Source organism: Balaenoptera borealis (assembly GCF_965194805.1).
Source record: "Balaenoptera borealis genome assembly, chromosome: 20".
In the NCBI taxonomy this organism is placed as follows: domain Eukaryota; kingdom Metazoa; phylum Chordata; class Mammalia; order Artiodactyla; family Balaenopteridae; genus Balaenoptera; species Balaenoptera borealis.
In genome coordinates this window covers 38,998,651-39,013,316 of record NC_138879.1, presented here as the reverse complement: position 1 = coordinate 39,013,316, position 14,666 = coordinate 38,998,651, and the positions used below count along the sequence as shown (strand labels likewise).

Here is a 14,666-nt window from a genome sequence, read left to right as displayed (position 1 = left end):
CGCAGCAATGAAGACCCAACACAGCCAAAAATAAAATAAATAAATAAATTTATAAAAAAAAAAAAGATGGAAAGTAAAAATCCTCCTCCTCACCCTCCAATCTTCCAGTATCACAACTGTAAACACAACAATTTCTTTAAAATACTGAAATTTATAAATATTCTAACAAGTCAAAAGGCTTTGTTTCTTCTGTATTGGTTTGTTTTACATGGTGTTGAGATACATTTAAAATATTAAGCATCACTACTGTTAGAGTAGGAATGAAAATTTTATAATAAAATACACTTAACACTGAGTTGCCAAAAGCCCATTTTATATTTATTCTTTCTCATTAAAATAATATTGCTCAAAATATATACTACCTGTACTGATCACCAAAATTTTACCGTCTTATCTTGCAAGTGCAGCACATATATAACTAAGCAGTTGGTAAACATGTAGAGATTGAGTACAAATAAGGCCCACAAGGTACTGCTGTGTAATGTATCCACCAACAGGTTGACTAGGCCAGTTGTTACATTTGACAGCAAGAAAAAAATTAACTGGTTTCTGTTCATTGCTGTGATTAAACAAAGAGTGGGTTCCTTTCTTTCAGCTTCAGAGACTAGAGATTCTGAATGCTTTCTATCTGCAGCAGGTGACTGGATAAGTTTCCAAGAACATGGTACTGTTGCCCCTTTAATTAGAAATTTGGCAAAATTCAAAATTATATCACCCAGTAATAAACTACTAAGAAGGATCAGGCAAGAAGCAACTATCCAAATACAAAAGGCTAAATTGGCCATTCTTCGAGATGCTACTTCTACATTTACCTGAACTATGTAAAGAGATATGAAGAAGCCAATAGCTGTCAATAGAATATAACATGCTACTTTTATCCAGTCTTTGATATGTGATCTCTTTTTAAGTACGTATGATCCTGTTTGAACACCAGCCATGTGTATTGCCACATACCCCAAGGTAGAGATTATTCCTTCTCGGTTGGCATTTAATAAACCAACCCTTGTGCCACTGCCATCACTGCCATACAAAACTAACCTTTTCAGTGGGGTAAAATCAAGGGCTAGCTGGTAGAATACAGTAATGCTGATAGCCACAATCCAGGATTTATTTAGGGGAAAAATAATCAAAAGCGGTGATGTTATCAATTTCACACCTATTAAGGTAAAGAAAAAATTCCAGTGAACTCCATACTCAGTTAAATGTTCCTGATAGCCTATGGATTTTATAATGACTAATCGTCCCATTCCTAGGAAGACTAATGGCCAAACAGAGTACAATGACTTTGTAAGATAACAAAGTCTGGACCCTTTTGTATATTTTCTCCTAACCTCTGGACAAACCATTGCAGTCCCAAAAATAAAGGCTCCTACTCCAAAATCCATTGCTCCTGTCCCATAGAGCTCGGTTTTGGCAAATCTTCTGGGAAAAAGAGGGAAGTCCACAGCCAAAATGGCAACAGCAGTAAATGCACTGTTAATTACACGGAAACAGGAGATGGCTGGAATGTATTCTGATTCTAGACTGATTTTCAAGAATTTTTCAAGGATTTTCCCGATAGGCATTCTGGCATAGCAAGTTCTCCTGCAGTATGTTTCATAGAGCAGCACTGCCCCAAAGATAATTACAATGAGATACTCAAGAAGGACAAATGAAGCGAAAATGGTCAAAGTGGTCACCAGGGGAACTATTAGGAAAGCAAAGTCAATGAAGAATCGAGTTCTCCAGGTATGTGAAGAAGAACATAAGTGCTGTGAGAGAATGATCAGGAGCCCTCTACACAGGATACAGAGTGCAGGCAAGCACAAGCCCTCGGTGATTTCCAGCACGCTCGTTCCATTGTGGTTACTGACAAAAGCTTCCTTCATCTGCTTCTGAGACATTTTTTCTTCTTCCTGTGAAAACAAGAGCAAAGGGATGGGGCTAATCTGGCGGTCCAGTAGTTAAGACTCTGCTTCCACTGCAGGGGGCACGGGTTCGATCCCTGGCAGGAGAACTAAGATGCATTTGTGGAAAGCAACGTTCCTGTGGAACTGGCATATATATGTATGTGACTTGGTAATTTGCATAAATATGCACCTGACTTGATTTTACTCTTATTCCTGAGTTTCAGAGCAGAACCCAGGACTTGCGATTCCCCTTACAAGGATTGCTGGAAGAAGCCTAACACTAATATATGAGGATAAGGATGTCATACTAATAGTATGAAATAACTGGTTAAAAAGCTTTAGCTATTCTCAGTATAAGGCAGACTCACAAAGAAGGTGAATGTGAGATACAAAACCTGAGAGTGGACTCACGGTAGGACAGAAATTCCTACTACAAAGCATGTAAAGGTCATGAAGATAATATAATGAAAATTGAATACACCTCACTAATGATTTAGAGTCAAATCTGAGACGGGAGGAGAAGAGGGACAGGGAAAGAGAAGGTATTTAAGTACACTTTGGAGTTGGGGGCCTTGGTTTCTGTCCTGAGCCTCTCTGAACCTCCTGCTTCTAGTACAAAATACGAATCCTCCAGTGATCTCCAGAGCCCCAGGCTGCTCCTTACCTCATTTACAGGTTAAGGTGTAGGTAGGTAGAATGGATGCTAATCGTGGAGGAGGAGTAGGGGTCCGTAAAGTACACACTAGTGTTAATTGTTTTAAAGGGATATAAAACACCTCTCTGCCACATATCCATGTCTGAAAAGTGGCACCTGGGAAGAACACATTTGTTGGCCAAACAAGAACCATACTGAATAAAAGAATGCATGCATACGTGATGGCCTATTTGGGCCCAGCAGCATTACCTCCCGGGAACAAATCGATCCGAACCTGCTGGCCTTTAAAAATAAAAGAGCCCTTTTCCCGACAGACACGCTCCCTGGCCGCGCCGGCCGTTACCTCACGTGTTCCTGGTGGTCTCTGCGCCCAGAGGTAGAGGGTCTCGTAAGAGAGCCGGGGCGCGGGGTACCCCCGCAAGGGCGGGACACGCGCGAGCCAGTCGCTTCCGCCTCCCGAACAGCGCTTCCGGCCGACGCCGGGCGGCCTGCGCTTCTGGGCCGGCCCCCCGCGCGCGTCCCCGCCCACGAGAGTGCTCGTTTCCCACGCCCCGCAGGCTCCCCATGCGCGTCCTTCCCTGTCAAGGGCTTGCCTAGCCCAGGTGCTCTCGGGCCTTGGCCTCGGGCAGGTCGGTCAGAGGAGGTCGGGCGGGAAAGGCGCTTCCCGCACCTCACCACTGGCCCTCAGACCCCACGGCGAGGCCTCGTCAGTGGGGGGTGGGGGTGGCCAGGGCGCCTGGTCTCCCTACGGAGAGACCCACAGCCCCGTGAGGGCCCGGAGGCCCTGAAGCCCTCCCTCCCTTCTCCCCCGCATCTTACCCCAGGCTCTCAGAATATTTTGTCCCGGAGCGAGCCCCCAACTCCGGATGCCGGCAACCCGGACGGGCCACGTGCGCCCCGCGCCGCGAGTGCGCGCCCCGCCCCGAGGGAGGAGCGTGCCGGTTCCCGGCCACTTGGCCCCAACTGTAGCCCGCGGCTGCGACCCGGCGTTCCCAGCTTTCCCTCCTCTCCGGCTGTCTCCTGCCCCCGCCTCCGCCCTTCCTCCCCGGGCTTTTCCCGCCGCCTCACCCGGCCCGCCCGTCTGCCTTTCCAGTCTGGCCGGCGGGGGCCGCACGCTCGGCGGCTCAGGCCGTGGGACCGGTGAGTGCCACCCCAAGACGGGCCCGAAGCCCTTTGCGTGCCCGAAGGGACCGGGGAGTCCGGTGGGCCCCCGCGGCGCTGGGGAAGAAGGGGGCGTCTCTCCCTCCCCTTTCCAAAGCGCCGTTTCCCCTCCCTTTGCTCTTTTCTTTTTGACCCTCTCGTATCCCAGGAGGAGGTAGCCCAGCTCTTTGCCTTTTTCCAGAACAAGGACCTTTCATAGTCACTCACCACCGAGCCGGCAGGGGGCGGCCCGGGGTGGGGGAAAGGTCCCGCTCCTGCTCCTCTCCCCTCCTCTCCTCTCCTTGCCTAGGGACCTGGGAGGGGGCGGCTGGCCCGGGGAGGCGTCGGGGCAGCCGGCCCGGGGAGGCGTCGGGGCAGCCGCGCCCTTGGCCGGGGTCACGTCCACCTTCCCAGGAAGGACATACTGTCCCCGTGCCAGGTGCTTCCGGAGCGGCATCCCAGCCCTGGGCCCGGCGGGCACCTCGCGGGGACAAGGAGTGCCCGTTCCCGCCGGGAACCTGGGGGCGGGGCTCCCAGGACCCTTACCCTGCTCTTCTCGTCCGCCCTCCCACTGTCGTCTGAGCCGAGGAAGAACCAGAGGCTGGAGGGGAGGAGGGAGGGGGAGAGCTGATGTTCAGGTTGCCGCCTGCCCTGACTAGGGGTTTTCATCTATTCATTACCGTCTCCCTCCTGCCCACAGTGGTCACACCCTTACCAGAAACTCTTGGCTGGTAATCGCGAAGCCGACAGGGAGCAAGAGCTGGGAGAGCTGGAGAAAACCGCTCTAATCTGACTTGATTCTGGCAAGAAGTGGACCCTGCATTGTAATAACCAACATTTGCAAAGCGGTCTCAGAGGTACTATCCCATTTGATCCTTAACTCAGCATTGTGAGGTCTGGGTATTAGTAGTCCTTTTTGCAAATGAGGGAACGGAATAAGGCTTAGAGGGGTCTTGTGAACTGCTTTTGAGGGGTTGTGGGCTTTGGATTCTAACCCTACAACCTGTTGTGTTCCCCTCTGATCCTCTCTCTTAAGATGAGCTTCTAGTTGAGGGAACTTTGTTGGCCTTGAGTCTCTGGAGCCCTCTGCATGGCTGTGCCCTGGATGGGGTACCGTCAGTGTCCAGGGTGAATGTGTCCACCACAGTCCTGATGCCCTCCTCTGCCTGAATTGTCGTTTTTCCAGTTTCCATGGGAGCCCCTATCCCTGAGTTCTTTCAAAGGCTAGATGTATTCAGGGCCTCAAGAAAGTCTCCACCAAGGTCAATTCATTGCTGACACCCCTCATTCTCATCCTCATCCTTCCTTGCTGGGGAGGTGTGAAGCCTGGGAAATTCCAAGTCTGTGAGTCACTTACAGTTTTTCAGAGATTGGCCTAAGCCCAGCTTCACAACACCCCTCTCTCGAACGGGTTCCCCTCCTCTGAAATCTTCACCTTCTTAAAGTTGACACTGAACTGTTCCACCTGATTAGTGCTCCCAAATGGATCATCCATCCTTAGTACTAACAATATTTCTCCTCTGAATGAATATTCAGATTTGTACTTTGTAGGGTGCTTTCACCTGGTTGCCCTTCACAGCCACTCCTCGTGAGGTAGACAAGATGAGGAATGAAGGTGGGTGGGGAAGGTGTGATGGCTTACTAGTGAAGGACTGAGCTGTGGCTTCCGTCCCACACAGCAGCTTTCCTGGAACATCAAAAGTTGACTCCAGCCTCCCTGCCCCACTGACTACTGGCTGTACTAAGATAGGACATTTCTGTGTGCTGGAGAAGATAGGGCACGAGGCATCTCTGTCTTCCGGTGTCCTCATCCTGCATGGCACGCTGACCCAGAAGATTTGCAGCCCCACCTCAAACCCCGTAGTAAAACTGGCCCTGAAGGAACCCAGGGCGCCTCTGGAGGCTCCTGTAAGTTTCCCCTGTTCCCTCATTGGCAGGGGGCGGGACAGACTCTCCCTCTCTGCCCAGGCTCGCCCTGGTTCTCATTTTGGTTCCTCCTGCTTGGTGGGAGGAGCAGGAGTGAGTCATCCTGGAGAAGCCCTCACCTGTGTGTGCCCCTTGTCTTCTCTCTCATGCCACAGGCTCTAGGGTGATTCGTCTCAGAGATTCCTCAGGAACTGAGCCCTTTGCAGGACTCATGCCCCAGCCTGTGCCCCCATGACCAGGTGGATAGCACTCCTTGTGCCTGCGACCCAGAACCCTGGCTGACCACATTGAAGCAGGATGCTCCAGCAGGTAAACCCTCACCCTTCGATAACCCTGGCCCTCAAGCACCTGAGGCACCTCCGCATCTTTCATTTACCTGAATGAAGCTTCCACTGCTCTGACCTGGAAGGATGGGAAAGACCCCTTAAAGGTCTGTCTTCAGATAGTCATTCCAGTGCCTTTCACCTGTTTCCAAGAAGCTCTTCCTGATACCTAATTTGAATCTCCCCTGTTGTGGTTTTTAGCTCTTTTCCCTGGGATGGGTAAGATGGGCTGGGTGAGGGAATCCTTAGGGCATTTTGGTGACCTTACAAGCCTGAACCAGTGAGGGAGTCCTGAGAGATGTCCCTCACAGCCTGAGTTATTAAGGCAAGTGGAAGGCTGTGGCCTCCAAGAGGAGGTGTTCCTTGAAGCTGAGCCTTAAAGAATAAGTAGGAAAAAAAAAAAAAAAAGAATAAGTAGGAATTGGGACTTCCCTGGCAGTCCAGTGGTTAAGACTCCGCCCTCCCACTGCAGGGGGCACGGGTTCAATCCCTGGTTGGGGAACTAAGGTCCTGCGTGACACGCAGTGTGGCAAAAAAAAAAAAGTAGGAATTAGCCAGGTGGAGAAGGAAAATAAGCAGTCCAGGCCAAGAGGTCAGCCTGTGCGAAAATGTGAGAGAAGATGACCTATGTGGAAATATATAAGAATTCTGATGAATGGATCGTGGGGTCCACAGTGGGTTGCTGTAGGGACTTGAAACCTGCCCTTACTCCAGGCCTCTGCCTCTGAAAGGCTCCTATGGCCCCAGTCCTGCCCTTCACTGTGGAGCCCTATCTCATACCCATATCATTCTTCACATGCACCTCCTGGTCCAAAGACAATGCCAGTAGATATTTGCTGAATTTTTATTTACTGAGTGTTGCCACTGGCCTGAGGCAGATCATTCCTGCCCTTTAGGAGATCACGGTCTAGTGGAGTCCTAGGCAGGTAAGGCAGGATAACCGAGAGTGAGGTCAGCCAGCCTCAAGGGAGTCATGGTAGACTCTGCTGCTTGACCTTCTCCCAGCCTTTTGGCTCATGAAACAGGCTTGAAGGCTGGAGAGAAGCAGGCAGGACAGTCATCTACTCTGGGCTTTTTTTATTGTCCATTTTTGACTTATTTCTTATTTAAAAAGCAGTAACATTTATCATAACTGTACTAGCAGCTGCTCTGTGTTGAGCCCTTGCTATATAGTAGGCACTATACTAAGCATTTTACACATATAGTTTTGTTTAGTCCTTGAGAAAGATACCATATTATATATATAGTGCTATTATATCCCCATTTTGGAGATAAGGCTCAGAGCAGTTAAGTGACTTATTCAAGGTCAAGTTCATTATAAGCAATGTGGGAAATACAGATAAGCAAAAAGAACATTAAAGTTACCCATAATTGTACTGCCCAGAGATAACCGACGTTTCAGAGAATATCCTAGATTTTTTTCCCTAAATATGTATTTTTAAAATATTTAAAGGTATCATTCTCTTTGTAATCTGCTTTATTCCATTGTAAGGATGTACTATAATTTAAGCTACTGTTTGGACATTTGGGTTATTTTCAATTGTTTTGCAATTGTAAGTGTTTCTATATATACTGAACATTTTTATGACCTTTACATAGGATCATGTTCTAGAAGAAGAATTGCAGGCTTAAGGGACATACGTAGTTTTAAGGCCTTTAATATATTATTGCCTAATTAGAAGAACTGCTTTTAACAAAACTATATTATAATAGCTAATTTTTGGTGGAAGAGACCAGAAGCCTTTTCTAAATACTTTATGTGCTTGTTAGCATCTATGAGGTAGATACTACCACCATTCCCAATTTACAGATGAGGAAAATTGAGGCACAAAGAGATTAAGAAACTTAACACAAGATTATACAACTAGGAAGTGGTAGAATCAGGATTCAAACCCAGGCAATCTAGCTTTCAAGTCCAAGTCAAGGACCATGATACTCAGCTGCCTCTCTGGTAGGATAAGAGCTGTTCATAAATAATGGATGGGGGACTTCCCTGGTGGCGCAGTGGTTAAGAATCCGCCTGCCAATGCAGGGGCATGGGTTCGATCCCTGGTCCAGGAAGATCCCACATGCCGTGGAGCAACTAAGCCCGTGTGCCACAACTACTGAGCCCGCGTGCTGCAACTACTGAAGCCCACGCGCCTAGAGCCCGTGCTCCGCAACAAGAGAAGCCACCGCAGTGAGAAGTCCGTGCACCACAACGAAGAGTAGCCCCCACTCACCGCAACTAGAGAAAGGCTGCGCGCAGCAACAAAGACCCAGCGCAGCCAAAAAAAAAAGCAAAAAAAAAAAAAAATTATGGATGGGTTTGTGAGTGATTTTCTTTTTTTCCCTAGAGCAGAAGGATTCGCATGGACCCAGTCATGCTCTGACCTTGGCAGTTATCCTGGAGGCCAAGAGCCTGCTTTGTACATGCATCATCGTGGGTCCAAGTTCAGAGAACAGGCAACATCTTTGGAAAGAAACTTATTACTGGGGCTCTCAAATGACACTTGCCTCCTTGGCTTGAGGGTTTGAACTCTAAGGTTAAGTAGTCTCATTAGAAACCCACACATGTTATATCACGGACTCCTTCCTCCAAAAGCAGATTTCAGCCAAGTTACTCTCTTCTTCTATTACCCACACCATCTTTCCTGCAGCCCCCAGGGAGAAAAGAGGAGCAATGGGATCACAGGAGGAAAATGGGGAGAGGAAACATGTGGAAAGTGTTGGCATCGAGGATGGGCAAGGGAGAGGGAGAAAGGGCCACTTCCCCTTGGTGCTCGTTCTTGACCTCATCTGACTTCTGAGCCAGGCTTCTTCTCAAGTAGACCAGGGCAGCAGGAGCTAATTAATTAACCAGGCTAAATTTAAGCCCCAAGAGGCGGGTGATGAAGGCGTGGGGCTACCTCACAGCTGATTTTTCATCTCAAGCTGAATGGTCTCTTTCAAAAAAGGTCCAAACCATGGTTCTTTCCCTTTGCGGTTCTCCTGTAGCAACCCCCCACCTTGGGCCCCACCCCTGCCAGCCCAGTAAGGCTGGTAGCTGGCCCGGCCAGAAGCTGGAACTCATGGCAGAGGAGAGGGGATAGCATTTATTGATTTACTGAGTACATGTTATGTGCCAGGCACTTGACTAAGTGCTTTGTATATGTCTTCTTATTTTTCTTCCAAATAGCCCTGTGAGTTGATTTTATTTTTCCTAATTTACAAATAAAGAAGCTGTGGCTCAGAGAGGTTAAGTAACTTACCGAGTCTCACAGGCCTAGTAAGTGGCAGAGCTGAAGTTTGAACAACCAGGCTATGATACTAGAGGCCTGTTCTCTTTCTACCATACAGGCCCCCACCCTCATGTAGCTGCCAGCTGGTCTGAGTCCCAGCTCTCCTGGCCCTGTTACTCCCTCCCAGGTTAATGGCCACAGTTCAGGCTCTGATGCCCATGGCGGGGAATCCCTCAGAGAAGACCTGCAGGAGTTCCTGGGTGGGGAGGCCCCGCTGCACCAGCTGGATGACCTCACCAAGGTGAATCCTGTGACGCTGGAGACAGGTATGGGCGCCCCCTCTCCTCGAGTGTGCTGTCTCCAGTGGGTGGAGGTGTGATGAGGGTGTTCAGCACTGCTGCCCCTGGCCAGACCGAGGCAGGCAGGACTCCTGACCTGGAGCCAGACCTCTGCCTGGCAGCTGCCCCCGGGCTCCCCAGTGCAGCCTTTGCTCCAGGTGTGGGGCTCAGCTTAATTAGATCTTGTACCTACTCTTCAGGGAGCTGCTGGGATCTAATGCCTCTTGGCTAATTGCAGAGGGAGCGCTGTAAGGCGGGTGTTTGTATGTGCAGTTATGTCTCCATTTGAGCCAGAGTTTGCTAAAGGCACCTCTGCCTCAGTCCTGAGGTGTCTGCAGGCCCGGTACACAGCAGACACGTTCTACACCAACGCTGGCTGCACCCTGGTGGCTCTGAACCCCTTCAAGCCCATCCCTCAGCTCTATTCACCAGAGCTGATGCAAGAGTACCACGCTGCTCCTCAGCCCCAGGTAAGACTCACCGCTGCCTGTGGCCTCAGGGCTCCCCCTCCTCCCCTCGGCTACCTTGCGGCTTCCCTGTCCTTATCCATGTATTCACCAGCCTTGTAGTCATTCAAAGTCTACTGGTGCCATGGCCCTGCCCACCAGTAGCTCACAGAAGTTTGGACATATACCAGGAGGTGTAAAGTTGGAGATAAATATTTGTTCAACTGATTTTGGAACTTAAAATTGGGACATAGGACAGGTGATTTTTATTTTCTTTGTGAATTTATTAGTAGGAAAGAATTTACAAGGGTACATTTGTATATTTAACAAACCACTTTTTTGGGAAAAGGATAAAATTACATGTGATAAGGATTGCCCTAGAATATTCAGCACATGTTCATCTCCACTGATTGGAATGCCAAGTAACTTCTTTTTTTTATAAATTTATTTTATTTTATTTATTTATTTTTGGCTGTGTTGGGTCTTCGTTGCTGTGCGCGGGCTTTCTCTAGTTGCTGAGCGGGGGGGGGCTACTCTTCGTTGCGGTGCACGAGCTTCTCATCGCGGTGGCTTCTCTTGTTGCGGAGCACAGGCTCTAGGCGCGGGGGCTCAGTACCTGTGGCTCACGAGCTCTAGAGCACAGGCTCAGTAGTTGTGGTGCACGGGCTTAGTTGCTCCGCGGCATGTGGGTTCTTCCCGGGCCAGGGCTCGAACCCGTGTCCCTTGCCTTGGCAGGCGGATTCTTAACCACTGTGCCACCAGGGAAGTCCGCCAGGTAACTTCTTGTGGGGGTGAGGATGGAGCTGGTGCAGGCAGGGAATAGACCAGTTGATGTTAAAGTGCAGGGAGAAGCAAGAGCAGACTTGCGGGCCAGAGGGAGGTATTGCAGACAGAGGCAGGAGGTGAGATAAGCCAGGACTGTTGAAGGGTCTGATGCACCACAGCAGGCAGCGTGTCCACAGAGGTTCTTCATCAGGCATGGGGGTGGGGCTGTGAGCAGAGCCGACTGGGGGGATAATTACCTTGGAAGTTGGGGGAGTTGGGTTCAGGAAGGTGAGACAGGAGACAGAGAACAGTTGGAGGCTTTGTAACGGTCCAGGCGGGAGGTGGATGGGGTGAGGGCAGGGGGAGAGAGGGATGGTTCTGACACCATCCAGAGTGATGCCCTATCCCTTCAAGAAGCTGTAGGTAAGCAATCATTCCTGGCCAGGTGGTGCTGTGCGGGCGGTGCATTGTGCAGGTGGCCTGGCTCACGCGTGGTTAGTGTCCGAGTGGAAGCCAGGGGAGGCCTGGCCAGAAAGCCCGTATCTTACCGACTCTCTGCTTCCTCAAAGGCAAAGCCATGTCCTGGCCCCCTCTGTTTCCTCAGTGCCCAGCACATTGAGGGCAATTAATACTCGTTGATGGAAAGGAGAACAGTGACTTTGGAATTCAAATCACATGGATGCACTTATTTGCTATGTGGACTTGAGAAGGTTATTTAACCTGTCTGAACCTCAGATTTCTTTTTTTTTTTTTTAAAGAAATTCATGTCCTTTTATTTATTTATTTATTTATTTATGACTGTGTTGAGTCTTCGTTTCTGTGCGAGGGCCCCCTCCAGCTGCGGCGAGCGGGAGCCACTCTTCATCGCGGTGCGCGGGCCTCTCACCATCGCGGCCTCTCTTGTTGCGGAGCACAGGCTCCAGATGCGCAGGCTCAGCAATTGTGGCTCACGGGCCCAGTCGCTCCGCGGCATGTGGGATCTTCCCAGACCAGGGCTCGAACCCGTGTCCCCTGCATTGGCAGGCAGACTCTCAACCACTGCGCCACCAGGGAAGCCCCAGATTTCTTATCTATAAAATACGGTTAGCTATCCAACTAATGTACAGACTTCTTAGGCAATACCTTGTAAGAAAGTTCTTGCAAATTGCAAAGTACAATAACATAAAATAATAAATAGCAGAATAAGACTGTTGAGGTAAGATGAGATGGGAGGATAAAGTGTTAATGTCATAGACTGGTCAAGGCCAGCACTGCTTCCAAACTGAGAGAAGATGAATAGGTAAAGCCCACAGTTGGGCCTAACATTGTTACTTCCAGGAAATTTTTCTAGACAAAGCCTCTGCCACTGCAGTGGGCAGGCTCCCCATCTCAGCCGTCATTGGATCAACCACTCCTTGAAGACAGGTGTTTGCTCACATGACCTTTCACCCCTTGATGTTTCAGAAACTGAAGCCCCACATCTTCACTGTGGGTGAACAGACCTACAGGAGTGTCAAGAGCCTGATCGAGCCAGTCAACCAGTCTGTTGTCGTCAGTGGAGAGAGTGGTGCTGGAAAGGTAAGAGGGCCTCTTTCCCACCCTGTCAACTGCGTGACTGGCTGGACGGGCAGAGAGGCAGAGGAGGTCGCTCCTCCTGGATTCGGTGTGCGGCAGTGGGCAGGAGCTGGGCAGGAGCTGGGCAGGAGCTGGGCAGCAGTGGGCAGGAGCTGGGCAGGAGCTGGGCAGCAGTGGGCAGGAGCTGGGCAGCAGTGGGCAGGAGCTGGGCAGGAGCTGGGCAGGAGCTGGGCAGGAAGTCAAGAGGCAGGGCTCCAGTCCAGGCTCTTCCACCAGCTCTGCTATCACCCTGGGTGAGACTCTTTTTTCTCTGAGCCTTCATTTTCTCACTGAAGGACTCTCTCAGCTCTGACACCATTGGAAACAAAAGTCAGCTGTTGGGGGTTCCAGCATAGTGCTTAAGAGCACATCAGAAAGATATTTAGCTTTTGCAAACCTCATTTCTTTCACGTGTAAGATGGCAGGGAGGGAAAGACCAACACGTAACTCATGGGACTTCTGTGAGAGTTAAATGAACTAGGGCACGTAAGGCACTTGGTGGCATGCTGGGGCTGTGGCAGCACTCCTCCAAAAGTAGTTAGCGTTCCAATAAGGAAGTAGTCCACCTGCATCTCTGGGTTGCCCTTGATGGCAAGGGCAGTGCATTGGGCCAGCTGTGGGGAAGGACAGAATCTCCTGATGTGGTCATGTGGTCCCTAGGTGGCAAAATCTTAATAGGTGAGACAGAATGTTGTACAAGGATGAGTGAGGAGTTGCACGGCCGGTCAGAGGAGGGTACTGGCCCAGGCCTCGCCACCTTCTTGTCAAGCCTCACCAGCCACCCCACCCTTTCCTCAACATTACCTTCACAAGGGATTCTTTGGACCATAAACCCCCTCTGCCTACACTCATATGTGAAAGCATTGCTGAGCACTGAGCACCTGCCAGGTTCTAGTCTCTGGGCTAGCCAGTAAGGAGTGGCAGGGGGAGGAACAGAGAGGAAAAATGCAACATCTGGCTTTCAGGGGGCTCTTAGCTCACTGGGAAAGACAGACAAGGAAACAGATGGAGACAGCAAACTGTAGGGATGAGGGCTAGGACTTGGGTGAAGAGGGGATCTTTGAGAGCTATATCAAGGTCGCCGGTGAAGTGGCTGATGCCCAGCTCCTGGATGAGCCCATTGTCCTCCAGAATTGCTCTGGGCAGCTGAGGCTGGACCTGGCCCTAGACCCATGCAACCAGAGCTCAGTAACCCTTTATTGAACAGCCACTGTGGTCATGGGCTGGGCCTGGTATCTTTTTCAATTTTACTTTATTTTTGATAAGTAGAAACATAGTGACATAGCTCAAAAATCAAGCAATACTACAAGGCTTACATAAAAAAACAGCAACCCTGTGCTTTCACATCTTTTAGCAGTTTGTTTGGGTGTCTCCATCCATATTTCTAAACAATATGCTTATATTATTAGTTATTGATTTTTCAGTTTTGACCTTATCTGTTCATTTACTACTTTGATGAGGATTTAGCCCTGTTTCCCCGCCCCCAAATACATACGTAATTATATCACGATTTCTGGGTAAGTTAATATATAGTATTTACATTACAAGTATGTGTGTATTGTTCCCAGCAGAGCCCTGTAACATACTATGATTATATTTCTTCTCTTGTATAATTTTTACTTTCCCTCTACTTAATAATTGCCCCCACTTTTTTACTTGTTTAGTTTCTATATACCTATTATTAATTCATTATCAAACTTGTCACCAAAACTGGAAAACACCTACCCAACAGGTGCTTTTTTTAATTTTTTTTTTAACCACACCGCTTACCACTGGACAGCCAGGGAATTCCCTCAGGTGCTTTTTTTTCTTGGCGATGCCCTTCCTAGAGTTCTCATGTCTCCTACTCCCATCCGGACTGGTGGCTGCCAAGGGCTGCTGCCACACAGCTATTACCTGGGAGCTGTCTGCCTCACTCTGGGGATCCAGATTGTCCTCTGTTCTATGATAAATCTCTTGTCGGAGCCCAGTGGCTTCCTCTTCATCCTTTACTGCCTTGTTTTTATGGAGCATATTCTTTAGTAGCTTCCCGACAAAGGTTACTTGGAGGGCATATTTTTGAGTTGTTGCACATCTGCAAATGTTTATTCTGCCTTAATTTGACATGTTGGCTGGATATTATAATTTCAAATTGGAAATCATTTTCTTTCTGAATTTATAAGTTATTTTCTTATATGTTCTTTTGAGTGTTGCTGTTGAAAGTCCCAATCCATAAATGGTGATTTGTATTTTCTTTCCAAAAGTTTTTAGGGTCGTCTTTTTTATCCATAGGTATTGAAATTCACAATGGCGTGTCTTTTCTCACTTGCTTTTCTGGGTACTTTGTGTGGGTCTTTTTAACCTTGAAACTCATGTCCCTTAGTTTGGAAAAATACTATATCTGTTGATAAT

General features: G+C 49.0%; 2 protein-coding genes across 13 annotated transcripts in view; one reads left to right on the top strand and one right to left on the bottom strand.

The window, feature by feature from the left end:
* Window positions 1-296: 296 nt before the first annotated feature.
* On the bottom strand, window positions 297-3,976 carry PIGW (phosphatidylinositol glycan anchor biosynthesis class W). 5 transcript variants are annotated; one of them, XM_082372979.1, is made up of 2 exons: window positions 3,877-3,976; window positions 297-1,895 (listed from the first exon to the last, which is right to left on the bottom strand). In XM_082372979.1, the coding sequence occupies exon 2, from the start codon at window positions 1,881-1,883 to the stop codon at window positions 372-374; it is 1,512 nt and encodes a 503-aa protein (XP_082229105.1). In that variant the 5' UTR covers window positions 1,884-1,895; window positions 3,877-3,976; the 3' UTR covers window positions 297-371. The 5 variants fall into 5 exon arrangements, with proteins under 5 accessions (XP_082229105.1, XP_082229106.1, XP_082229104.1 ...); XM_082372980.1 differs by having other exon boundaries at window positions 3,913-3,960; XM_082372978.1 differs by lacking the exon at window positions 3,877-3,976 and adding an exon at window positions 3,364-3,491.
* The window catches only part of MYO19 (myosin XIX), a 47,486-nt gene continuing 36,364 nt past the window's right edge, over window positions 3,545-14,666 (top strand). For 5 of the 8 annotated variants that reach the window (XM_082372964.1, XM_082372963.1, XM_082372965.1 and 2 more), the window contains exons 1-6: window positions 3,545-3,684; window positions 4,385-4,541; window positions 5,766-5,919; window positions 9,321-9,459; window positions 9,793-9,941; window positions 12,126-12,239. In XM_082372964.1, the coding sequence (XP_082229090.1) occupies window positions 5,908-5,919; window positions 9,321-9,459; window positions 9,793-9,941; window positions 12,126-12,239 (414 nt within the window). In that variant the 5' untranslated portion in view covers window positions 3,545-3,684; window positions 4,385-4,541; window positions 5,766-5,907. Of the gene's footprint in view, window positions 3,685-4,099; window positions 4,124-4,384; window positions 4,542-5,765; window positions 5,920-9,251; window positions 9,460-9,792; window positions 9,942-12,125; window positions 12,240-14,666 lie in introns of those variants that run through there. The other 3 variants (XM_082372966.1, XM_082372962.1, XM_082372967.1) reach the window with 3 other exon arrangements.